The sequence below is a fragment of the Solea solea genome, chromosome 13 (genome assembly GCF_958295425.1).
Source record: "Solea solea chromosome 13, fSolSol10.1, whole genome shotgun sequence".
Lineage (NCBI taxonomy): Eukaryota > Metazoa > Chordata > Actinopteri > Pleuronectiformes > Soleidae > Solea > Solea solea.
The window spans coordinates 15,844,416-15,869,002 of NC_081146.1; the positions used below are offsets into that span (position 1 = coordinate 15,844,416).

General features: G+C 40.7%; 3 protein-coding genes across 5 annotated transcripts; 1 reads left to right on the forward strand and 2 right to left on the reverse strand.

Annotated features, from left to right (window-relative positions):
- The first annotated feature begins 1,789 nt into the window (after positions 1-1,789).
- zgc:101716 (uncharacterized protein LOC492784 homolog) lies at positions 1,790-7,678 on the forward strand. Its single transcript, XM_058647779.1, has 8 exons — positions 1,790-2,347; positions 4,371-4,472; positions 4,885-5,028; positions 6,053-6,103; positions 6,186-6,339; positions 6,437-6,539; positions 6,893-7,025; positions 7,156-7,678. Exons 1-8 carry the CDS (start codon positions 2,243-2,245, stop codon positions 7,330-7,332), a joined length of 969 nt encoding a protein of 322 aa, XP_058503762.1. The 5' UTR covers positions 1,790-2,242; the 3' UTR covers positions 7,333-7,678.
- Positions 7,679-7,776: 98 nt separating this feature from the next.
- Positions 7,777-17,288, reverse strand: LOC131471283 (uncharacterized). Of its 2 annotated transcripts, none has more exons than XM_058647776.1 (9): positions 17,153-17,288; positions 16,763-16,845; positions 16,532-16,643; positions 11,558-11,745; positions 11,319-11,450; positions 10,454-10,572; positions 10,195-10,362; positions 9,873-9,997; positions 7,777-9,301 (listed from the first exon to the last, which is right to left on the reverse strand). In XM_058647776.1, the coding sequence occupies exons 1-9, from the start codon at positions 17,158-17,160 to the stop codon at positions 8,134-8,136; spliced, it is 2,103 nt and encodes a 700-aa protein (XP_058503759.1). In that variant the 5' UTR covers positions 17,161-17,288; the 3' UTR covers positions 7,777-8,133. The 2 variants fall into 2 exon arrangements, with proteins under 2 accessions (XP_058503759.1, XP_058503758.1); XM_058647775.1 differs by having other exon boundaries at positions 11,555-11,745.
- A 273-nt stretch (positions 17,289-17,561) lies between these two features.
- LOC131471284 (protein phosphatase 1F-like) lies at positions 17,562-24,508 on the reverse strand. 2 transcript variants are annotated; one of them, XM_058647778.1, is made up of 9 exons: positions 23,321-24,508; positions 22,182-22,362; positions 21,797-21,906; positions 21,542-21,625; positions 20,610-20,812; positions 19,476-19,664; positions 18,781-18,924; positions 18,063-18,156; positions 17,562-17,947 (listed from the first exon to the last, which is right to left on the reverse strand). In XM_058647778.1, exons 2-9 carry the CDS (start codon positions 22,343-22,345, stop codon positions 17,568-17,570), a joined length of 1,368 nt encoding a protein of 455 aa, XP_058503761.1. In that variant the 5' UTR covers positions 22,346-22,362; positions 23,321-24,508; the 3' UTR covers positions 17,562-17,567. The 2 variants fall into 2 exon arrangements, with proteins under 2 accessions (XP_058503761.1, XP_058503760.1); XM_058647777.1 differs by lacking the exon at positions 23,321-24,508 and adding an exon at positions 22,493-22,852.
- Between the last annotated feature and the right edge of the window lie 79 nt (positions 24,509-24,587).

Genomic DNA, 24,587 nt, shown 5'->3' on the forward strand with positions numbered 1-24,587 from the left:
TTCTTATTGCCCTAAATTCTGATGACAATGACCTCATTCAACCATGCTTGAAAACATATGAACTGTGCCTTTAACTGCAGTTGTTTGCAGATGTTCGGTCAGAGGACATGATGAGAAAAAGCAGTGTCCACTTTAAAGTGTTCAAATGAGGTCACTGCAGTAAATGAGTGAAGAAATGTGAGGAAAATACATGAAAACCTTTTTATTGTCAACTATATATTGGTCCATATCAACATGGACACTTTTATTTTGAAATTCTACTAACCCACTGCTCCTCAACAGTTTTTTTTATACTTAACCTGCCCCCTACTGGCCAGACTAGATAATCATTCTTAACCGTTTTAATGGCATAGTGACATTTTTGACAGTTTATAATTGGATAGTTTACTCAATAATATACGGGGGGGTTTTACGACATACTGTACTGGGACACCTTTTGACAGTACGAAGGCAGTTGTTGACGTCATACTATATAATTATATATTTGACACTAATTAAGTTTTTTGACAACAGATGCGTTGAAAACACACACGTTTGCTGTGGAGCAGTGACGTCACATTAGCAGCAGCTAACTTGCTACTGGCCAGACAAGATAGTCATTCTGAACAGTGTTAATGGTCTATTGACATTTTTTGTTGAGGACATTCTCTGACGTTGTGGACAGTTCTTTGAGGACATGTGGAGAATTTATATTTGAAAGTTTTTGATGACAAACTATAGTAGGAAAGGTCATATTTGATCGTGTGTTTGCTGTGGAGCAGTGACGTCACGTTAGCATTAGCAGGTGTAATCGGAACACCTGTGGTCGGATGTGAACAGCAGGTGTGAACAGAGCGTCAATAGAGAATCTAAGAAATGTGTGGGTCATTTTTAAGCAACAGTTACCACGTTTGTTGCTGGTCCTCGTCCTCCCGTTTCTCCGCCTCCGACAAAGGAAGTGGAACATTCCAAATAGGAAGGAGGAGGAGGAATGTACCAAGTCATGGAAAGTACACAAAGGCTTTTAAATCAGTGTGTCTTTGTGCAGGAGCTGCGACACCTGTAATTAATCAACGTTCATGTCCTCGCTGGACAAATCAAATGGCAGCTGAAATTGGTGTTATTTCAAAACATTTTTGCTAAAACAGAGAAAAAAAAACACCACCTGTAGGAAATGCTGCCAACTGCTGGACTGTCACACACACACACACACACACACTGGGCTGCTCTCAGCTGTGTTTTCACTCCAAATAAAGTCTCAACTTAAATTCACTGCGTTTCGCTGCTCCCCATTAAAACAACCTGCTCCTCTTGGCTGAAATAAGCAGCTCAGGTCTACTCTTCATGTAATAACTGCGCCACCCTGTGGCTAAACATCAGCAGTGAAGTCATAACTTCACAAGTTCTCATTTTCAATGATTATTAACACTATTACTGTGATTTGAAGCCGTGTCTGTCTCGACTGTGCGTGATGGGGACCTCTGTTGGGGACTTTATAGATACTCTTTATTTAGGCAGGGAATGTAATTCGGGTAAACGTTTTCCACAATGTGCTTCACACACTCAGCTAAAATAATAATAATTATGTATCACGTTCTCCCAAAACAACCAGCTGTTATAGTTTCACTAACTAAAATAAATGTGAACCATACATGGCTGTAGAAAGAGAACGGTAGCCTATAATAGTGTATGATAATAAGTTTTTTTTTTGTTTTTTTTTACTTTATTATGCATGATGATAAGTTAGCACGCTACTTTTATTTTGAGGTCGTTACATGCTACTTCCGCTTCCGGTCTGTCCGCCGTCATATTCATAAATGAGAAACAAAAAACGAAAAAATAAATTTGCAAAAAAACTAATTTGGGCAGTTATTTGGTTTTGGGTTTTTCGTTTTTATCGTTTTTTGATGCTGAGAGCAAAACCCGTTTTTCCGTATTTGGTTCAATACAAAAAAGGAAAAGGGGGCGCTGTTTCCGTATTTTCGTTTTGTCAGAAATGCGGATTATACTTTGGAACCCTGACCCAAGAAACACTGTTAACATTTCCTAGTTTAATGTAGTTTAAATTCAAGCTTATATATTTATAACTGTGTAGATATCAGATTGCCACTGCAGCCCGTCGGAACCGTTCTGCCCGGAACCACAGTCCGCAAACGTTGTGTTAGCCGTGTACATTCACCAGTAGAGACAATCACGAGGGCGTGTAAACAATTCATTAATTTACCATTAAAGTTAGTGTATTAGTTGTATTTGTCTCTATCATATGGAGATATTCGGAAGCGCGTTTGACGACTCTGTGTTTCTGGAGGCGAAGGAACGAGTTTGTGAGTCTCTGTCTTCATACGACGCCAAACTGTGCGAACCACAGGTGAGTCCGGCTAATGTTAGCATAGCCACAGTTATCCGTCTACATACATAATTCAGTTGTAGCAAATATTCCGACTAAGGAAGTCAACGCAATGTGACGTTTGTGTTTTAGTTAATATTTTGGTTAGTGAGTATTTTAAATAAACAACTTAAAGTGGAGCCTCCGGATAGGATTTGAATGATTTTATCCAATTACGATTATATTGACTGAAATTGCAAAATGGCAGGGAATGGTCATTTTTACATTTTAATTTGAATAACATATTTAGAGTTATTTCTGTGATATTTGTGCAGATCTGAGAAACAGTGGTGTTTTTTTTTTCCTCTGTCTGGAGGATATGCGTATGTCAGGACAACGGTTAATCTAAAACGGTAACCTAACCCACATTTGCGATTTTGATCATACAGTGCATCCGGAAAGTATTCAGAGGGCTTCACTTTATCCACATTTTGTTATTTTACAGCCTTATTCCAAAATGTATTAAATTATTTTTTTCTCAATTCTACACACAACACCCCATAATGACAACGTGAAAAAAGTTTTGACATTTTTGCAAATTTATTAAAAATAAAAAAAAACTGAAATCACATGTACATAAGTATTCACAGCCTTTGCTCAATACTTTGTTGATGCACCTTTGGCAGCAATTACAGCCTCAAGTCATTTTGAATATGATACCACAAGCTTGGCACACCTATCTTAGGGCAGTTTTGCCCATTCCTCTTTGCAGCATCTGTCAAGCTCCATCAGGTTGGATGGGAAGCGTCAGTGCACAGCCATTTTCAGATCTCTCCAGAGATGTGCAAATCGGATTCATCCGTTGCCCCAGTCTGAGGTCAAGAGCGTGCTGGAGCAGGTTTTCATCCAGATGATGCTGCCACCACCATGCTTCACTGTAGGGATGGTATTGGCGTGGTGATGAGTGGTGCCCGTTTCCTCCAAATGTGACACCTGGAAATCACACCAAAGAGTTCAATCTCTGTCCATCAGACCAGAGAATTTGTTTCTCATAGTCTGAGAATACAGGCCTGATTGGTGGATTGCTGCAGAGATGGTTGTCCTTCTGGAAGGTTCTCCTCTCTCCACAGAGGAGCTCTGACAGGGTGACCATCGGGTTCTTGGTCAACTCCCTGACTAAGGCCCTTCTCCCCCGATCGCTCAGTTTAGATGGCCGTCCTGCTCTAGAAAGAGTCCTGGTGGTTCCAAACTTCTTCCACTTACAGATGATGGAGGCCACTGTGCTCATTGGGACCTTCATAGCACCAGAAATGTTTCTGTAATCTCCCCCAGAGACAATCCTGTCTCAGCAGTCTACAGACAATTCCTTTGACTTCATGCTTGGTTTGTGCTCTGACAGGCACTGTCAACTGTGGGACCTTATACAGACAGGTGTGTGCCTTTCCAAATCATGTCCAATCAACTGAATTTACCACAGGTGGACTCCAATGAAGCTGCAGAAACATCTCAAGGATGATCAGTGGAAACAGAATGCACCTGAGCTCAATTTTGAGCTTCATGGCAAAGGCTGTGAATACTTATGTACATGTGATTTCTCCGTTCTTTTTAATTTTTAATAAATTTGCAAAAATGTAAAAAAAAACAAAAAACGTTTTTCACATTGTCTTTATGGAGTGTTGTGTGTAGAATTTTGAGGAAAAAAATGAATTTAATCTATTTTGGAATAAGGCTGTAACATAACAAAATGTGGAAAAAGTGAAGCACTGTGAATACTTTCCAGATGCTCTGTGTATTGACGAACTGTTAAGACCTACTACATGATTGCTAACTTTTATTAACTTGTAATATGTTGTATATCATTAAGTGACATGTTCTGAAAAATGGAAAAGACATTGCTCAAGTATTATTAAGACTTGATTAATCGATTTGTTGTTGAAATGATGATGTTCTCAAATGTAATTTTTACAGTTTGAATTGTTCCTTTGTTATGTGGAACAAAGATGACCAAAATTGTTGACTATAAAGAGTTCAAGTATTATTTTTTCCTTTTGTTTCCCCTCCACAGTGGTTTTGTGACAGTGCTGCGCTCAATACAGATGATTCCCTGGAGAAGCAGAAAGTTTATAAATTCAGAGGTGACCTTGCTGTGAGACAGGGAAACTATCAGGTAACTAAACACTCATTCAACCATCTCTAAATTCAGATCATGTGAATCTCCAGTATTTTAGACAAAGTATGTATATTTAGTCATATGAAGAGGATGATGTTTTGTCACAGGGACATTTTGGCATGTAGACTAGTGCAGCTGGGAAGCAAACCTCAACCTTTCAGTTGAAAGAGGATTCACTCTACTAGTGATCCACCGTTCACCCTGATTTTCATTATGTCACTGAAGAAATTGAGTTATGCATTTGTTAATAATCAAATAGTATCTTAATTTTTCAGTGATTAATTGTGTCAATGGAAACTGCTCAAGACTTGAGCTTAGTAATCTTGACTGAGCTTGTTATTGCTGCCACTTGTTAACTTGTCACTTTAATGTACAATGTTTCTGTTGTTGTGGATTTTTTTGGGGATAGGAAGCCTTGGAAGCATACAGCTGCTGCCTGGAGTGGGTCCCTGACAACAACCTCACCATCAGAAGAGATGTACTGGAGGGAATGGCCCGATGCTGCACCAAACTGGGACAGAGAGACCAGGCGCTGGACTTTGTTGAATCACTTGTGAGTTGTTTTTGTTTTTGTTTATGGGTTTCTATGTAGAACTGTGTCACACACAGGTCAACAAGTCATACTACCCATACGATAAAGCTGAACCATTTGGAGAAACTATTTAATTCCTTTTTGCAAGGTTCAATTAAATTTTCACTCTGAAAGTTTTGGAAAGCAATGAAGTAGGAACTCTACACTGTAGAACTGTACCTTCTCTACAGTCTCACGCAGAAGAAAATCTAAAGATATGAATTATTTCCACCATTTATATACAGTATTGATTGTTTTGCATAGAACACAGAACAATCAACAGTGGAACACATAAATTGAAGCCTTTGACATATGCTAATTGCAGTGTTTTGATTTTGAAAAAATATTCATTAAGTCATATCGCCTGGTTTAAAAAAAAAATATATATATCACGTTTGGACTTCATATGAATATTTTTGTTTGTTCTTATTGTGAAGTAACTTTAGTATTAGCACAACTTAAGAGTTGGTTTGTTTCTAATCTGCTGTATTTTAAAAAACAATGTCTCATCATTCCACACACTGTTTTGTATGAAGTGAATAATAGAATGGTGAGGCTAGGCTGTTCATTAAACAATGCATTATGTGTTAAGTAGAGGAAGTAAGTAGTGGCTACACAGATGTTTTACATTTGTTTTATCCTTCCAGACAGCTAGTTTGTTTTCTTCTGTATTTTATTCACCACCTGCTATGTGCAAGTCCAACATTTCCCCATCAGTCTTTTTAGTTGACCGTGTAGATTTTAATTCATGTTTCTCGTTGATACTTTTGTATCCTAGAAAGCTCCAGTATTGGCAATCAGCTGTCAAACAGCTGTAACACTTTAATACACAAATATACAACATAGTGTATTTATACCTTTGATAGATTTAAATGTGATAATTTTGTCTTTGATGGGAACCAAACTATAGGAGCGAAGTGTGTTCCAGAGTAAAAAAAAAATAATAAAAAAAAAAAATAAATACCAGACAAACCGTAGTGGTAATTAATACATCATCTCTCTCCAGAGCAAGGAAACCTCCAACACCAGTCACCTGACCAGCCTCCTCCTGCTCAAGGTCAGCATTATTCACAATGTACACATTGTTCATTCATTATAATTCTATGAAAGGGCAATCAACATAAAAACTTAAATTTAAGGTCAGCATCCACCAGCATTTTGGAGCCGTCCGATCACAGATGTGGTCTCTCCAGCAGCTGTGCAGTCTGCTTCCTTTCAACCCCTGGCACTGGTTCAGCCTGGGCCATATGTGTTTACGGCTGCTGGAGAACACAACAACCACCAGCACCACAGGTAGGGTGGGCTTTGTTTTCTCAATCGATCAATCATGTCTGTTAGGGTAATCTCGTTATGGTGAATAATTGTGATTTGCTGTTTCTCCCTTCATCAGAAGAGCAGAATGATGGAAAGACTGAGGAGCAACAGGAGGAGACAGCAGAGCTGCAGGAGGACAGACTCCGACTCAAAGCTTGCGCTAGTTTCATCAGGACGAGGTACATATTGTTACAGAGGCCACTGTGTCACACTAGGCCTGGGCAATAATGAATAATACTAATTCATACTGTGATACATTTTTTAATATATGTCGATATGTTATTGCACTGATATATATTGGTTTTTTTTACACAAACAATCAAATATCAATCATTTTCCAGAACTAGAATCATTGTCATGGAGTTATAACAAGGTCAAGCTGAGGTCAAATGTTAACAAATACTGGGTGTTGCACTGGCAGCACAGCATGGACACACTTTTGAAAGGATATACATGTCTGCCTCCTTAGAAAGTCAACAAAATATTTAACTTGTCAATCTCAATTAAATCCTTGTTTCTCCGTCACCCTCAGAGTCCTGCTGAGAATCCTTCAGCAGCAGCAGTTCTCCTTTGTGTTGCAGCGCAGTGAAAACGCTCTACAGACAATAGATGTGGCGCTACAGCGGCTAAATCCAAAAGAGTCAACACTTCAGACTCTCACTGAGGTCAGCACTCACTTCTGATTATGGGTTTTACACTTGCATTGTCATGTTTGACGTCATTCTTGGTGAGGAGATAAGGTTGGGCAGTGGATATTTTCCACACGGTTAAGTCTCCTTGTCTTTTGTGGACCAGGTGATGTCCGAAGACCTGACCGCAGAGAAGATGAGGGAGGACTTCCAGGATGGGGAGAGTCTGTCCACTGTGTGTGTGCAGAGCTTCAGAGAACGCTGGTGGAGTAAGATCTTACTGACCGGCACGTTAGAGGCTGATGGAGCTCAGAAAAAGACGGACACAACAATGTCCTCCTGATACTGAAGGTGTCACACAGGAGGTTGAAGAAAATCCCAGCTACTATATGGATCCAATCTTAATGAAGTGAAGTCAAGATCTTTGATTGTTTTAAGTCTGAACACAACATCCCGACAGTTAAATGTAAAAAAATTACACTTAAAATGTTACAGAATTCCTTATGACTTGAATTTCACGTGGAGATTCTTCAGTACCAAACAGCCCACATGTGCAATGACGTTTCATCCACTCCATGCTGTGTAAAGTATAAACTGGTTTTAAATAGGGAACAAATATTGAAAGATTTTATATATATTTTTGAAATGTCACTGATGCATGAACATGCTCATTAAATGTATAAATGCTACATTTGTTTTGTTTGCAGCTGAACTATTTTAACCATTTGATAATGGTACAAAACTGACATTTTTATGGACACTAAAAATCCTAACACACCAATTGCAGTTTTGACCTGATCTCAGAGAGCGACAATCTAGCTTATTTATTTGCAGAAATTAAATAAACTACACATAAGTATGTATAGAAAGAAGATAGAAGTGTATAATCACTCGAAAAATAAAAAATAATTAGGTTTTTGTTGCCTTAGAATAAGCCTTTTATCTGTACTTTAGGAAAGGGTCTTGCTTTTTGGAGACCACCATTTTGCACCAGCATGTTTCCACATGGGAAAAAGAGGAGCAGAAGACTCCTCCACTTTTTACAATCTGCACTCTCACCTTTGGATGTCACGATTTCTTACACACTGGGCCTTTAAAATGACCACATATGTTAATTTCTGTCAGTTCTTGGTCATGTCTGGATTTAGTCCTGTCCTTTGAATCCTGCTGAGTGTTTCTCAGTCCAACTCTTGCTTCTTCTCAGTGATGTAGTTATGTAACTGAGTGCTGGCCTGCAGCCTGGTTGTCCACCCGTCCCGTTCCTGGTGTCAAAGGAGCGGGATCGAGCCACTGGCCTGGGTCTTGCAGTGTGTCTCTGGAGGAGCCAGTTAAGCTGTGGTGGAGGCCAGATTTCCAGCGAGGAGACTTTGGTTTGGAGCCCAGATGTGTGTCCTGTCAATGAATATGTCAAAGGGAATTGACGACCTGACTTTGCTGGTTTCTGCTGGGATGCAGGAGGAGATAGTATCTTGGAATTATCATCAGATTGAATTTCCTTTTTAAATTTGAGGTTAAGTGAGTGGTTCCGTTGTCTTCTTACTGCACTGAGATATGCAGTCATCCCTGGCAACTTCAGTCGGTCTCTATTCCTATGGCAAATGAAAAGTCTTTCAATACCAAGAGTGTCACTATCGAGATGTAAATTCTTTGAAGTTGACTGATAAGAGACGGTTCTTTGCGGTTGTTTGACATTTGCAGCGTGTCCACAATTAGACTCATGACCCGTTGCATTTCTTCCAGTTGTGGTGGTGGTGATGTTGAAGATGGCAGACCGAAGCTGATTGTGTGAGACGCGAGTTTTTGAGTGATTCTGGATCTGGTTTTGATTCTTTTCCACGTGTGTTTTTGTGTCCTGCCGTGCGGAGACACTGGTCACTATCTGCTTTGGCGATTCCACGGAAGCACACTGCTGTTGAAGCAAGGGTTTTAGACATGGAGTCAGAGGTTTTGTGTGTGTAGCTGCCCCGTGGTTATCACTTTTGCTGCGTTCCAGTTCCATGCTCTTTAGATTGAATGAAAATGGCGTTTTTGCTGTGGTCTGGGTCTCTTCAGCATCTCCAGTACAAGACAAGAGGTCCATCGTTTTGGCTCGGCTGGATTTCAACTCGCTTATGCCAGCATTGCCATTCTGGGCCACATGTGATTGGATGTAAAGTGAGAGAGTGCGAGGCACAGTGATAAGTGTGACAAAGCAGGGCACAGGTTTGGAGCTGAAGTAGAGTCTGTGGAACTCCTGAAGAAAAGGTGTGACAGCGCTGCCATTTATGAGAACGGCAAGACTCCGATGGACCTGCCATGACAGCCAGGAGAAACTGAGGAGACAGCACAAATGTCAGAGGTCACTGAAATAAAAATGTCTCTTTCCTGCATGACAACAATATACAGTAATTAATTCAAAAATACAATACTGTTACAATTTTTACAGAAATAAAAACGGACTGAATAAAATTTTAACAAACATGACTAATAAAATAAAAATTGTATCTGTGAAAATGAATGCTTAACTGGGTTTGAACAATTTTCTCAATTATTTCACAGATTTAACACAGCTTGTTGATATGATAATTAAATAATGTCTTATATAATATTGTCAATATTGACAACTTTGGGTTTCCATATGTTCAAAAGTGATTGACAGTAATGGAAAATACTGTAAGTCATAACTCTATAGTGTGTGAACTATGAACCAGCTAGTTCCCCCCTCCTCAGCACGAGCTGAACAATAAGAGAGGCGGGACTTAAGACTGTCCCATGTTATATACCGATATATATTAAAATATCGAGATATCGCCCAGCCCTAACACACAGACAAGGCAGTTAACTGTTGAGCAAGAAAATATAATGAGACTAAATAAGGTAGTAAGTTTGTGTGTGTGTGTGTACCTGTATGAACCGGTCAGCACCTCAGCCCAATCAGTGATGATAAAACTCTCAGCAATCTGACCAGTCAGCTTCATGCCCGTCTTGGCGCAGTACGTCTGTCCATCAACGCTGCGCACAGACAGTTTCTGGAGGTGGCACAAGAAAGTCAATCATACACTTGTGGAAGCAAAAACTAAATCCTGTCCTACATATACTGTACAATGTGATCAGCTGAGATGCCGTGATGTTAATTTGATTTACTCAAACACCCCGTTTTATTTTTCTCTGCCCAAATACAGTCCATGGAAATGAAAGACCTGCAAGGGAGAGAAACGAGACTCACAGGGAATTTTTTGCCGTTGAGTTTGAGATCCTGCCACATAGTTACAAACATGTTGAGGTTGAGATGGTCAAGCAGAAGGTGGATGGACACATTCCTCTTCCTGCTGGCCTCCAGGAGATCACAGAGCAGCTCAATGTCCGTGAAGCTGTCCACTACTATGGCCAGGGTCTGTACAGAGTGAGAGAGAGAGAGAGAAAGATGACTAAAACTAAAACTTTCAGTGTATTACTCACACACACAGAGACACATACTTGCCTACCGTTTTAGCCTTTCTGATGAACTGTCTGATCAGGTCTTTCATTCCAGCTGCTCGGTTATCAGACTGGAAATAAAGCTCAACTCTGGGCTCACCCAGCTCAGAACTGGCACATATCTCATCTGAAAAAAAGAAAAAACAGAAATGGCAGCAAACGAGAACAAAAAATATGTTGATATTGTATAGTGTGCGCCCCAATGAAGATTACAGAGTCAAAAGATTGGGTTTTAACTTAAAGGACAGGTGAAATATTAAGGCGCTCACACAGTGGTGCGAGGACCTATTCCTGGAAGGATGACTTGTTTGAGGATAGGTCACCTTGAATATTTGCCACCTGTAGCTGCTGTTTTGTTTCTGGAAAAATTGTTAGTTTTAATGTATCATCTCCTGTATTTTCTGGATGTGTTCCAATAAAGTGACAGAGGAATAATTATACTGTATGGTCATTACAGTTACAACAACAACAACAAACATAGGTTTATGACCTAATGACACTTTCATGCTTTACATGCGACACTGATAGACTAACACACCCAATCTGTAAAGAAACAACAGCCCTGCAGGCTCTGGATGAAGTTGTCACTCCAGTATTTTAATTTGTTTGTAGAGGGTTTTTTCATGCTTTCGGGGCTGTCCTGTACCATTGGATGAGTTTGACTTGGTTATGGTCACTGGCAGTAAGTAAGGAGCTGACCATAACCAAGTCAGCTCCTTACTTACTGCCGGTGAACATGCATCTACAAACCTGTGTGGAAATCACACATGTGCCTGCAACTCATTATTTTATTCTAGAGACTGTTTGCAGTTATAATGTGTTAATGAAATTATGGAAACCCTTTTGGCTTTTGGAACATGTTGTACAGCTTACCTCGCCTCATGGGCTTGCAGGCTGGTGACTCGCCTGTGGACACTGCAGCAGTGAACATTGAGGCAGACTGAGAGCCGGCTGACCAACTCTCTAAATGTTTGTAGTCATCGTCGTCAGATACACCGAGATCAGCTGTGTGAGGAATGAAAACCTCTTTTTCATGAAGTGCCATTTCAAACACAGAAGGCTACAGAAACTGTTCATTAAAATGTAAAAAAAAACAAAAAATCACATACAACCTGTGTTGCTCTCTCTTCCATTCTCCAGGACGTATTTCTTTTCCATCTCCGACAGAAAGTCTGCTTCTCCCTCTGCTTTTAACACCTGGTGGTATTCCTCTAATCCCTGGCTGAGCAGGCAGTCCATTGCTAGCCGAGCACTCTCGTTGTGACTCAGGTCCAATACTGGTCTGATTGGTATGAAGTCACTGTAACACAAGGGAGAGGTGCGGAGGTCTCGAACACGTTGCCTTACCTTCCCCTGAGGTTTGGACCTCCTGTACCACAGCACAGACACACTACTCTCCTCCATGGTGGTAACTAAGGATCAAGAACAAGTGTACTTCCTCTCCTTTAAACTATAGCTAGACAGATGTTGTGACCTGCAGTTCTCTTGTCATCTAAGAAAGAACTAGAAAGCAACTAGAGAGGGCTGAAGAGAAAATGACACACCCCAGCTTTGGGCAAGTTGTTTAACAGGGGATGAGAAGTGATAGGTTAGAACTGACAGCCCTAAAATGAGGTACTGGTGTGAACTTCTACACAACAGAATACACAAGGTATTGCTGTTGAGCAAGTGGTGAGGTCATGGAATGGAAAGACATATTTACTGCAGACATTACTCTTCCCACTACTTTACAGACATACAAAGTTATGTCTACAGTTTATTGGCTTACTCCCTTTGCTGTTAAAATACAAGAAGAGCAAGAACAAACTGCATCTTCCCACCCACAACACCAACTGCCTGGTGCACCTGCCTCACAGAACTCATGGCCACTGGCCATTGGATGAAAACCATCAAAGGAAAACTGAGGATGACATCATCACATATAATCTGAGGTTGTACCACAATGAAGAATAGAACCTCAGAAGAAAGAATCCAGAAAGCGGCAGTAATGCAACATTATGGACGCACCTGCTGATCAACTGCCGTTAAACATCACTGCAAACTAACAGGAAAGGACAGAAGAAAGATCCCAAAAAAAGAAGAAGAATCTACAAGGACGCAGCAATGCAAAATAACAGATGCCAACTGCTGCAAAACAGCAAAGAAGGAAAAAAACAATTCAGAAATCTATACTCAGGATCATATTGTTTTTTTTCTTTCATTGGTCAGTACCTGTCGACAGTTGGAAATGCAGACAGTTCCTCCTCCTGACAAAACCAAAAATAACGATGTATCAAATTTGGAATCGCGCGGTTATTTAGTGAAGAAGCTCCTGGGGAACGGTGCTTTTGGATTTGTGTACGAGTGCAGAAGATCAGGGACTAATGAGTTGGTGGCTGTTAAAGTTATAAATCAAGCTGAGATTGGTCAAGGTGAAGTACACAACCTTGAACAACTCAGGGGGTTCGACCCAGACACGACGAACTTGGTTCGGTTTAATGGGCATTTTGGGCTCAATGGAAAAGTTTTTTTGGAATTTGAAAAACTAGACAAGTCTGTGCTGGATTTGTTTAAGAAAAGTAAAAGGCCATTTCATTTGTCTGAGATTCAGATTATCACACAGCAGATGTTGGTTGCGTTGGACACTCTCAGGGAAATAGGAATGATACACACGGACATCAAGTTAGACAACATAATGTTAGTCAATCATGAGCTACACCCATTTAAGGTGAAGCTGATTGATTTTGGCTTGGCTTGTAATGTTAAAGGACTGTGTGTTGGTGACATCTTGTATATCCCAGAGCACCGGGCCCCTGAGGTCTACCTGGGCCTTCCTCTCAATGAGGCTGTAGACATGTGGGCTCTTGGCTGTGTTATAGTCAGCATGTACATCAATGCAAATTTATTTTCAGGAACATGCCAACTGGGGACCGTGGAAGAAATTGTGCAGTTGCTTGGTCAACCTGATGATCACCTGCTGAATAAAGGAATGCATACTCATAAGTATTTTTCCAGAGCAGAAAAAGACACCTGGAAGCTGAAAAGAGAGTGCAGCTGTTCAACAGGGAATGAGTCATGGAATTATGATAGCAGTGTCTCTGTTCATTGGCCAGTGAATAACCTGTCATCAAGGCCATTTAGTTGTCTCAAAGACATTGTGACGACTCGCCTAGGTAATGCCGAGTATGAAGACTCGAAGGCCTTTCTAAGCTTCCTGACACAGATCCTGCAAGTGGATCCGCGAAAAAGAATCAATCCCAGCGAAGCTCTGTCACATCCTTTTATCACTACGAAATGCTTTCCGAGTGACTCATCTGATCAACAAAAAGCTGCTGCTTGCAATGGGAAACCACCGCAGACATCTGGCTTAGACGCTGCTCCAGCCAACAGAGCTGCTACCGGCAGAAATTACAGACCACAGTGGCATACAATTGTGAGTGGCTTGGATGACACTTCACTCGGGACTCCACTCATATCTGAAAGTCCTTCCCCTTTTGAAGACAACATCTTTGAAGGCACCACTGATTCAAAAGCCAAACCCAAAAACTGGTTTGTCAAGACGATTCACAAATTTGTCTCGTGGCTGTTCAAGAGAGCTCCGTTCACTAATCGTTATGGTGACTCTACAGCTCATGAGGCAACGTCTGCTTTCAGCAAAGAGACACCGACAACTAATATGACCACAGCTAACTTAGATGAAGCTACTACCACGTGTACAAACGATGGACCGACTGCTGCAGCTGACAAAAGTACTGCTGGCAGTGAAAACAGACCAAGCATTGAGAAACCACTACCCACAGTACTCGCAGCTATCCTAGATGAAACAATTACCATTAGTACAAACAACAGACCCACTGCTGTTACTGACAGAACTAGCACCGGCAGTGATACCGGATTCAGTGATGAGAAACCATCACACACAGCAGGCACGGCTCTCTTAGATGCAAACACTGGACCCACTGCTTCAGGTGCTGCTGGAATAGATAACAGGCCCAGCAGCAATGACAAACCATCACTCAGAGCTACTTTAGATGAAGACATCACCATTCATTCAAATGCTGGACTCAGTGCTCCAGCTGCTGCTGGCAGTGATGACAGACCCACCAATGAGAAACCATCAACTAAAGTGATCTCAGAGGAAGCGGAGATAACTAATGCTGGCAGTAATCCCGTACACTGTGATGAGAAACCATCATCCACAGCATCCGCAGCTACTTCCATTTGCCCAAATGATGGACCCACTGCTGCAGCTGACAGAACTGCTGCTTACAATGATAATAGACAAAGCGATGATAAACAATCACCCACAACTATTTCAAATGAAGTCTTGACCATTTGTAAAAACAGTGGACCTGTTACTGCAGCTGACAATGACAGGAGACCAAGCGATGAGAAACAATCACCCACAGCTATCACAGATAAAGCCACACCCATTTGTCCAAATGATGGACCCACTGCTGCCACTGACAGAACGAGTACTGGCAGTGATATCAGATCTAGTGATGAGGAAACGTCACACACAGCACACACAGCTTTATCAGATACAAAAGATGGACTCACTGATGCAGCTATCAGAACTGCTGCCGACAGTAATAAAAGACCAGGCGATGAGAAAACATCACCCATAGCAATCTTATGTGAAGTGGTTACCTATTGCACAGATTCTGACCCCACTACTGCAGGTGCTCCTGGCAGTGACACAAGACCTAGCGATGAGGAACCATCACCTGCAGTGATCTTAGAAGAGGCCTCAGGGGGACCACAGGGGAGCGTTTACTCGGATGTCAACACTATTGAGACTTCATTTGCCTCTACAAGTCATGTTTCTGAAGAAGTCAAGAAAAGCACTGACAAAGGAATCACAGGTTCAAAAGTCAAAACCAAAACCAGAAACAGAATTGTAAAAAAGATTAAGAGACTATTTGTTAGGGTGTTCGAGCAAGGATCATTGTCTAATTGCTTTGGTGTCTTAGAAATAAAGAGAAAGAAATAAAACGCTGCTAGGAGCAATGGCAAATCATCAGCCTTCACCCTCAACAGACACCAGAATCTGCTCAGCAAGTCATATTTCTGAAGGAAACAACAAATCCACAGATTTATGTCAATACTGTCCAAAAAGGGTTACTCACAAATAGCTTTGACTACTTAATAGATCATGAAGAAACTGTAACTTCCATTTCAAATTAAATACAGAATATAAGCAGCAATAGATGTTCTCCCCAAGCCTTTACTTGCATGTCAAAACACAACACAAACCAGGACCTGGTCTTGTTCATTTGCTCTTGTTGGGGCTTTTGTTGTTACCTGAGGAGAAGTGTAAGGCAAGTGACATACATCCATGTACATGACCTCCTTCCATCAACTTTAAACTTTAAATGACCTAAAACATGTGCTTTTTCACTGCCATTGACCATGTGCAAAGTTTTCAATTAATTTTCTTGAAAAAGAAAAAATAATACACTGAGTCCTCGCCCCAGTTTGGGACCTAATTGTATAGTGCCAAATCCCAACATGAGGGAAATAAGAGAGTGGCTGGTGAGTTGGTGAGTGCATATCAGCATTTACATGCAGCTGTAAATAAAGTCGCAATACTTTGCTCTGCACTCTTCTCTTGTATACAATCAAATGTCCCCGACAAGCCAGGCGTTTCAAGACCTGACTAAGTGAAATTAATGGAGTTCAAAGCAGTGTCCTAATAAGAGTAGCTGCACAAACTGGGTGTGTGAGAGAGAAAAAAAAATTATGAAAGAACCTGCACAGACTCTGCCCTGAATCTGAGATACAACTCAGATGTAATAAGCATTGTGAGAAAAAAGAAGAATGAATTCAGATAATAGAATAGTAGTGCTTTTATTTTGAAACAGATACAGAAGTGTTTTTTTATGTATGAGAGAGATAAACTGTATAAGTGTATTGTCTGCAAGTGTTAGGCAAGAGCTCTATTGAGAGAAGAGCAGTGGGTCTCACTCATGCGAGCAATGTGGCAAATCTCGTCTGTTATTCAGGCAGCAGTTTGGCGAAGTCATGTTAAGTCAAGTCCATTTTATTTGTATAGCCCAACATCACAGACACAGTTGCCTCAAACCCTGAGGGAAAAACCCTTGTACCTCAGTAAGGTCACAGAAGAGGGAGGCCTCTCCCAGGACAGTCTGGGCAGCAGGTGTCCCCCCCTTATCTTGGGAATGGATGCAAGTGGATGCAAGAACACCATCAAGTCACCTGTGGGAGTGAAATGAGTGGTTGTGTGGTTAAAGCAGTGGCTCCTGATACTGACTAAGCTCAGAACACAATTCAGTTAAATCAACAAGTCAAATGTTGAACCCAAAGATGAAACTTACCCATCATAGCCAATGGGCCTATAACACACCAGCAATCTGAGTAGGTGATATAGCCTCCAATACCCATGGTTCTTTGTTTCCTCCTGGTCAGTCAGGGACAAAGGTGTTCTGTATTACTGTTGAGTAGCACGTGCAATGTAGCTGTCATTCAAGGTTTTAAATGATGAGTATTTTCATTATTGATTAATCTGTTCTTTTCCACTTCATTTCTTCACATATAAGAATTTTAGATAAAGGGTCAGAGCTTTTATGTGTGTTTTTACATCCAGGTAAGACACATTTGTGAGACAAAGACATCTCAGCTATGGGAGCAGGTGCAGACCATAGTTAAAGGCACTGAGGTTTTTTTTTTCCCTCACACATATAGTGTGAAGACATGTCATCACTTACCTGGACATTTCAAGTGTGCAGGGTACCGAACTTTCCTCCTGTGACACATTTGAGAGAGTAAAACACACCACATCATTCACTTCTCACGTTGCATGTATCGTCTCCTTTGAAAGTTTCTCTGTGCTTGTAACAAGGTACTCAGTGATGCGGAGTGGCAGTCTGGAGAGTGTCAGCATCGATGTTAACTTTATCTGCCCGGTACCTGATCTTAAACGGAAGTCTACCAGCTCTTCCCGATCTACCTGTGACCTACAGCATTTAGTTTTGTGGTGCTCATTAATGTAGGTCTGGGGGTTGTTGTCTGTATACACTGTCAAATGAGGGGGCATAGAAGAGGTAGTCTTAACCCCCAACTCTCATGGGTGGGCTGGAGAGGTTGTCATCAAGTGTCTATCTGGGCAGCAGGTTTCCTCCCTCACTGCTGTGGAGCATCTTGGGAAGTGGAGTCCTCCTCAGTAGCTTGTGAAGTTTGCCAGAGCAGCTGATCCAGGGGACGCAGGAACACCACCATCACAGTTATGTTATCAGTAGAGCCAGCTTTTAGAGCAGCTCTTACCAAATGGTCGGTGACTTTGAATCCGATATTCTCCTCAGATTGTTGCAGCAGAGAGTCCTCTCCTCCTTCTGGGTCATCAGGCTGCTGGAGTGCCTCTAACACCAGATTAGGGACCAGAGATGGTTTGACTACATCAGAGAAGCCGTCACTAGCCAGTAAAATGTAGTCCTCATCTCCTGACAACCGCATGGTCAAGCAGTCAGCATCTCCAGACACGTAGGGTTTCAGGTCAAAGTCACCTGTGGCAGTGAAGTTAGTGGTTGTGTGGTTAAAGCAGTGGCTCCTGACACCGACTGAGCATCTCAATTTAATTAAATCACCAGGTCAAGTGGTGAAGACAAAGGTGAAATTTACCTATTGCTCTTGATGTCGCTAATATGCCTTTAACACGCCAGCAATCTGAGTAGGTGATATAGCCTCCGATATCCTCAATTCTTTGCCTCTCCTCCTGGTCAGACGGGGACAAAAGAGACAGTTGGTACCTCCTGATCACGCTGTCCTAACCTTATTTAATCTGCAGATATGTGCAATTTTTTTATCATTAGGCATTAGTGCACATGCAGTGTGACTGTCATTCAGGGTTTCATTGTTGCTTAATCCGATGATTTTTATTCAGTCATAACCACATGCAAACAGACAGTCAAATGTTTAGCTGCAGGGTAATTAATCAGCTTGTTCCTTAGCTCCCATAAAATAAAGCAATAAGGCCCAAAAAAGATTTGAAAGCAGTATTGGTCCCAGAGCCACCAGTAGAGGGGGCTGGAAGGTGCCATAATTAGACAAACTATTTTGGCAATACAAGCAAGTAAATACTGGAAGAGTATATCACTTGCTTGCCTCACCTGTATCTCAGTCTCACTGGCAGATCGTCTTGATTTCTCTCATGAATTTTGGATAAAAAATTATGGCTACTATTTGGAATCCAAGGACCTACTGTACCTGTCTAACATGCTAAATTGATTCTGCTAGTTAAATCTGACCTTTCGTGTGTTCCATGTTTACCCATATTAAAAGTACAGCTATCCACTGCTAAACATATCTGAGTGCATGTGTGTGTCAGACATGTCCATACCTCTGTCTCTGGTTTATGGGGCTCTGTGAGTTTTTCAGCTTGTCCGTTCCTGACCAGCACTGCTTGAGAGTCTCCAAGCCAGGCCACAGTCAGCTCTTGACCGTGGATCAACACTGCCACAGCCGTAGTGCCGTCAATCAGACTCTGAATAACACAAACACACACACACACATTTCTAATCGGTTATTCTGCAGCAGTGCATGCTGGGACAATGATTCAAACATTCACATGGGATGGCCCTGATTTTAATCTGTAGGCGCTACACTGCACTGCTTTAGATACAGAGTTCTAAACTTAAATAGTTTGGAAAAACTAATTTATACCATTTTTAATCAGCATTTTAAACAAAAAAGATCTATCCATAATATATGCTGTTAATTTCTCTGCAGTATAATCTGAATGATGTGATGTGACACCAAAGAGCTCAAAACAAATTCCCCCATATGATCATTTAAAAAAAATATATATATATATCTATATATATTTTCTTTAATATGGATCATAAAACAAATTAAAAACATGAAGTGAATCCCATTGCATGAATGCAAGTATGCATTAATATGGATTAGCAAAGATTTAAATCTAAAAACATTTAAACATTAAAACAATATTGTGATTTAACTTAATTGGTTCTATTTAACACTGGAGTGAAGATCTGAGCTTTAACCAGTGTGTTTGTGGTGTAGAGTCAGTACCTCTCTCTCAGCTTTGCCTCTGAACATGTAATCTGTGTGTCTGAGGGCAGCTTTAAAGGCAGCCGCTGCATCACTCTGCAGTGTTTCCTGTTTACTCAGAGCGACGTGGAGGTGGGTTACACAGTAGTTGGCAGCATGCACGCCTCCATGTCCATCAAACACAGCATAGTAGGCACGATCCACTCCGTCCTAGAGCATGGTAGAGAGAAAATTGAAGGACAGACTACCAGAGACTCAAACTGCCAAGTAAAGGTGAAATACCATCCTTACATGGGTGCACACCTCTGCGATGTGTGCTGGTTACTCCTTGTACATAGAGTACATACATCTAAAATGAGCTATATAGCCAAAATATAATATAATATATGATAATATATAATATCAGAGCCCTGTGGCAAATGCAATAACCAAAATGGCTCATTAATTCATATGCTTTGGTTGTGTCCCAGCCTTTTTGGAGAGCTATATTCCTGTTTGATATTATTGATGTGGAAGGATTATCTAAAGTTAAGAGTGATGCTCTGTCCTTTGTTTCCCATTTGGTATGACGGGCAATCCCGCTTAGATGGAAGGAGTTCTCAGTGGCTTTATCACCTAAGGTCTTGTATGAAGTTTGAGAAAATTAGATACAAATATTTTTCCATTCATATATTTTGTGAAGTGTCACATTATAAAGTTGACTACACTCTCAAGTGCTATTATATAATTATTTTTTACTTTCAATGTATTATTATTTGAACCAACATCAGTCTGAATTATATAGAAAAGCAATCATTTCAGTATGGGTCTCTAATGGCCATTTGTATCACAACATTGACTCAAGTGGGATTAAAATTACAGCAGAGGATTTAGGTTCAAAATGATGTTGACTAGCATAGAATATTGTTTTGACCTAAGGTTCTGGGTGTTTTCTTTATTAGTATGAGTATTATAGACATATCATGAGAACAGGAACCAAAATTGTAAAATATCACAAAAATACAAATGTTTTCACAGCCAAAATGATCAAAACAATGATGAAAGAGGGTAAAAGCTGTTTTACATTCAGAGGTTTTGAACTTTTTGAAAGAACAGAATAAAAGAGAGAAAACCAGTAACAGGCAATGTTTGGTGTTACAGTGAGAAAACTTTTACCCGGATGCCAAAGAGCTGGTTGAACTCGGCCAGGGCCAAGTGCATGTCCTCCATCTCCGTCCTTCTGTTTTTGATGAATTGAACAGAGCAGAGGCGGAACTGGGGAACCATCGAGGGAGGCAAAAAGGAGTTCTGATGCCATGCCAAAGCTACGTCTATCAGTTTATTGAGGAAAAAACGCTGGACTGCCTCCGAATGAAGCACTGATGATGGGACAGAACAAAAATAAAACGATAAATACATTGCAGACATTTGGTTGTTAGTGGTAATATACATTGTGAACTTTGGCCATCAACTCTTGTGTCCCTGCTGTGCTAAAAACACTGATATTCTCTATGGACTCTGGTGGAACAGGGTGAGCAGGTTACGAAATTATACAAACTTCAGTTCACTTTAAAGCAGTGAACTTTTGTGCCTTGTCTAAGTAACACAACAAGTTGAAAGTTTTTGTACTATTTGCATTCATTGTGCAAGTGATAGGATTTCTGGAAGCCAGTTTATTTCCACTGGAAGACAAAAGAGGAGGAGTGGCTATGTGTTTTCACCATCAATGATGACTAAGGTTACCAGGATTGTAAGAAAGTAGTAGACATGTCACAGTCTTGTTTGTCTTCGACTTCTGAAACAATGATTTGACAACAGATGCCAATGACATCGGTAAAATTTTGGCATTGATTGATTATGCAGACATGACAACACGTCAATCACATCCATTGCGCCACCTGATGCCATAGTGTGAAGTCATAGTTGGGTCAACTCAAGCGCAGGACAAGACTTAGGTCAAATCAAGCTTTATTGACTCCCTCTCTCGCTTTATTGAAATTCTGAACCTCCATCATCCAAGTGAAGTTTCTAGGGAATCATCTAAGTAATCTTACATCTTTGAGATGTACAGTATATCTGACATGACAAGCACGATGTAAAACACTTACAGACTTGTGTTTGTTCTTCTTCTTCCTGGTCAGCCTCTGGTTTCTGTAGGCAGCAGGTGCAACAAAGTAGCCTCCCAAAAAATGCTATTAAAAATATATACATAAAAAGAAATAAAAAAATAATAATAATTCAACATTCTAACCCTTTAAATGCCACTATTTTTTAACATCAGATAAAATATGCAAGATTTTCTATATTGATGAGGATGTGCTTTGATGGACACACGATGCACAAGCACAATGTAAAACACTTACAGACTTTTGGTTCTTCTTTCTGTGGGCAGTAGAATAGTGAAAGATCTGCCTGCAAGAGGTGGGAGAGTGCTGCCTGACACAAGAGGGCGCTGAAGACTGCAGGAGCTCCTCTAAAAGACAAACAAATACAGAAATACTGAAATGTGTCCTTTGCCAGAATCTGTACTAAAGTGTTTTACAACTCATTTACATTTCTTATGCACACATCCTCTGGGCTTTCTGTCCCATCACAGTGCATATCATAGACTGAGGGAGACCTCCTACTGCCTGTTCTGCTACAACAATTCCACATACAGGTCCCTTGGAAGCCTGCAATTATGTTTATTTATTTTTAGCTGTATGCTGCTGTAGTTGTCTGTCCTGTGCTTCTCTTTTCCAGAAGTACCTTTCAGCCAGCAGACTCAGACCCAGAGCCAGACTCTCTCCATACATCTCCTCCAGAGTGATTTTGCAGCTCAGCGGGGTAATGGGCAGCGATCTGTCTTCCTCCAGAGCAGTGGGGAACTCGTCCAGAAACCTCCTCAGGAAGCTCCTGGTCTCCTCGTCCATTGGAATTAATAGAGACCCTATTAACAGAGGGTTTATAGAGAGTTCTATTAATGGAAGGTAGCAGTGAAACATTACTGTTTCCCACTGGCATAAAACAGTGTAAACAAAGGCAATAGGCAATGCATATCTGACAGGCAGGTAACTCACTAAGGGCTCCAGGTTGTGCAGTGCGGTAGAAACGCGACAGATATATCGCTAAACAAGCCGCTTTTGAATGCCTTAAGACAGTCATGCCAACAATGTAGAGAGGACACACAAGGCAATGTGCCATGCACGTGAAGCCCCAGATGCAGGTACTGCAGTAGTGTAATTTAAGATATCTGTATTGGCAAACCCCATATCTCTATTAATCTCTCTATTTATTCAAGGAACATCTGTCTGTGTGTCCGCCTGTGGTCTCATCTGTCCAGGAAGCTTTGATGTCATGGCAACAGTTTGTTGTGCCATGCACGTGAGGCTGAGTCAGTTGAAGCCTGTCATGCTTGCCTACATTCCTTGATCTCTGCAGTTTTTCTTTTATTTTGCTGTTTTTCTGCTGCAATTAGTTTTATACAAAAACATCAAAGTGTAGTTTTTAAATTCCTTTGGTGTTCAGTGTGACATCACAGATCAAAAGAGGAATTTGATATCACCCACCACCTATTTTTATAGTTCTTTCTTTGGTTCTGTCAGCAATTATTGGCACTTGGTTGGCGACCAGTTTATAGGAACTGCAACCTACTGATTGGAGAGTGGATAGATTTGGCCTGGTGTTATTTGCTGGACTGTTTTAAGATTGTCAAGATTATAAGAGCCAGATCTACAATCTACACAATCCAAAACTGTGTTAAACAATATTAACTTACTGTCACAACAACCGGTAAAGTTTTCTGTTTTTTTTAACCTTTGGAATTTAATGCAGTTTTGAAAAAACAGTAAGCAACTACAGAAAGATGTACAAGCTTGAGGTGGAGAGAGGAAAATAGACAGACTCACAGGGAAGTTTTGCTGTTTTAGGTTCTGGCCCACAATGACAAACATGTTCAGGTTGAGATGGTCCATCAGATGGTGAACAGAGACATTCCTTTTCCCGTTGGCCTCCAGGAGATCACAGAGCAACTTGACGTCCGTCCAGCTGTCAGCACTATTGCCTGAGTCTACACACACACACAATAATAAAAACATAAAAAAAATTGTCATCAGATGCACTGGGATCAGTTTTGTGATACATGAAAACAACCATTTGTTTTTTTCACTGAGTGCAATTTCAAACACAGAAGGCTACATGAAAGCTGTTAAAATGTAAAAAAGCAAATTATGTATAACCTGTGTTGATCTCACTTCCATTCTCCAGGAGGCGTTCCATCTCTTCACAGAAAGTCTGCTTCCACCTCCGCTTTTAACACCTTAAAGTATTCCTATAATCCCTGGCTGAGCAGACAGTCCATTGCTAGGAGGTTTGGACACACTATTCCCATCCATGGTGGTAACTAAGGATCAAATACAAGTGTACCTCCTCTCCTTTAAACCATAACTAGACAGATGTTGCCAGATCTTCAGAGCCCAAATGAGATCAGCTAGCATTTCTGTGTATTTTCTGTGAATATGGTTTTCCTTCCAGGGCCCGAGAATGATTTAGAGTAGGTGAGCACGGTTAAAAGATGGGTGCAGGAACAGAAGAAAGAGCGACAGCAATGATAAAAGCCATTTTTCCACCTCATGTCAACAACACCTGGATGTTAAAACGAATAATAGCAAGGACACATCTAGGGTGAAAGGTGGTGTACACCCGGGACAGGTCGCCAGTAAACACACATTTCCTCCAATCTTAATCAAAAAGCCTACATGTTCTGTGTATAGGAAATCAGCATACACACATTGAAATGTCCATTTTCATTATTACTAAAATATATGTAGTATGGACATGGTGACCATGGTGGTTACCAAAAAAGTGCAGCATTACAGATCAGATAGTGCAGTACTGACTTTACTGTTTAAAGGACCATGTGTAAAAGATTTATTGGCCTCTAGGAAGTTGCATATAACAACAAACAGTTTACCTTTGTAAGGGTAGTAAAACATGGTTCACTCCATCGAGGAAGACTCACTCACGTGTAATATAAAGAGCTCATTTTAAGGTAACAAAACACTTTAATTTAACTCTTACCTCTTAATTTTCAGGTGATAAGGCATAACCGTAAAACATTTTTTTAATACTTTAATAGATTAAATATTATATTCAACCTCTGTTGATAGATCTCCC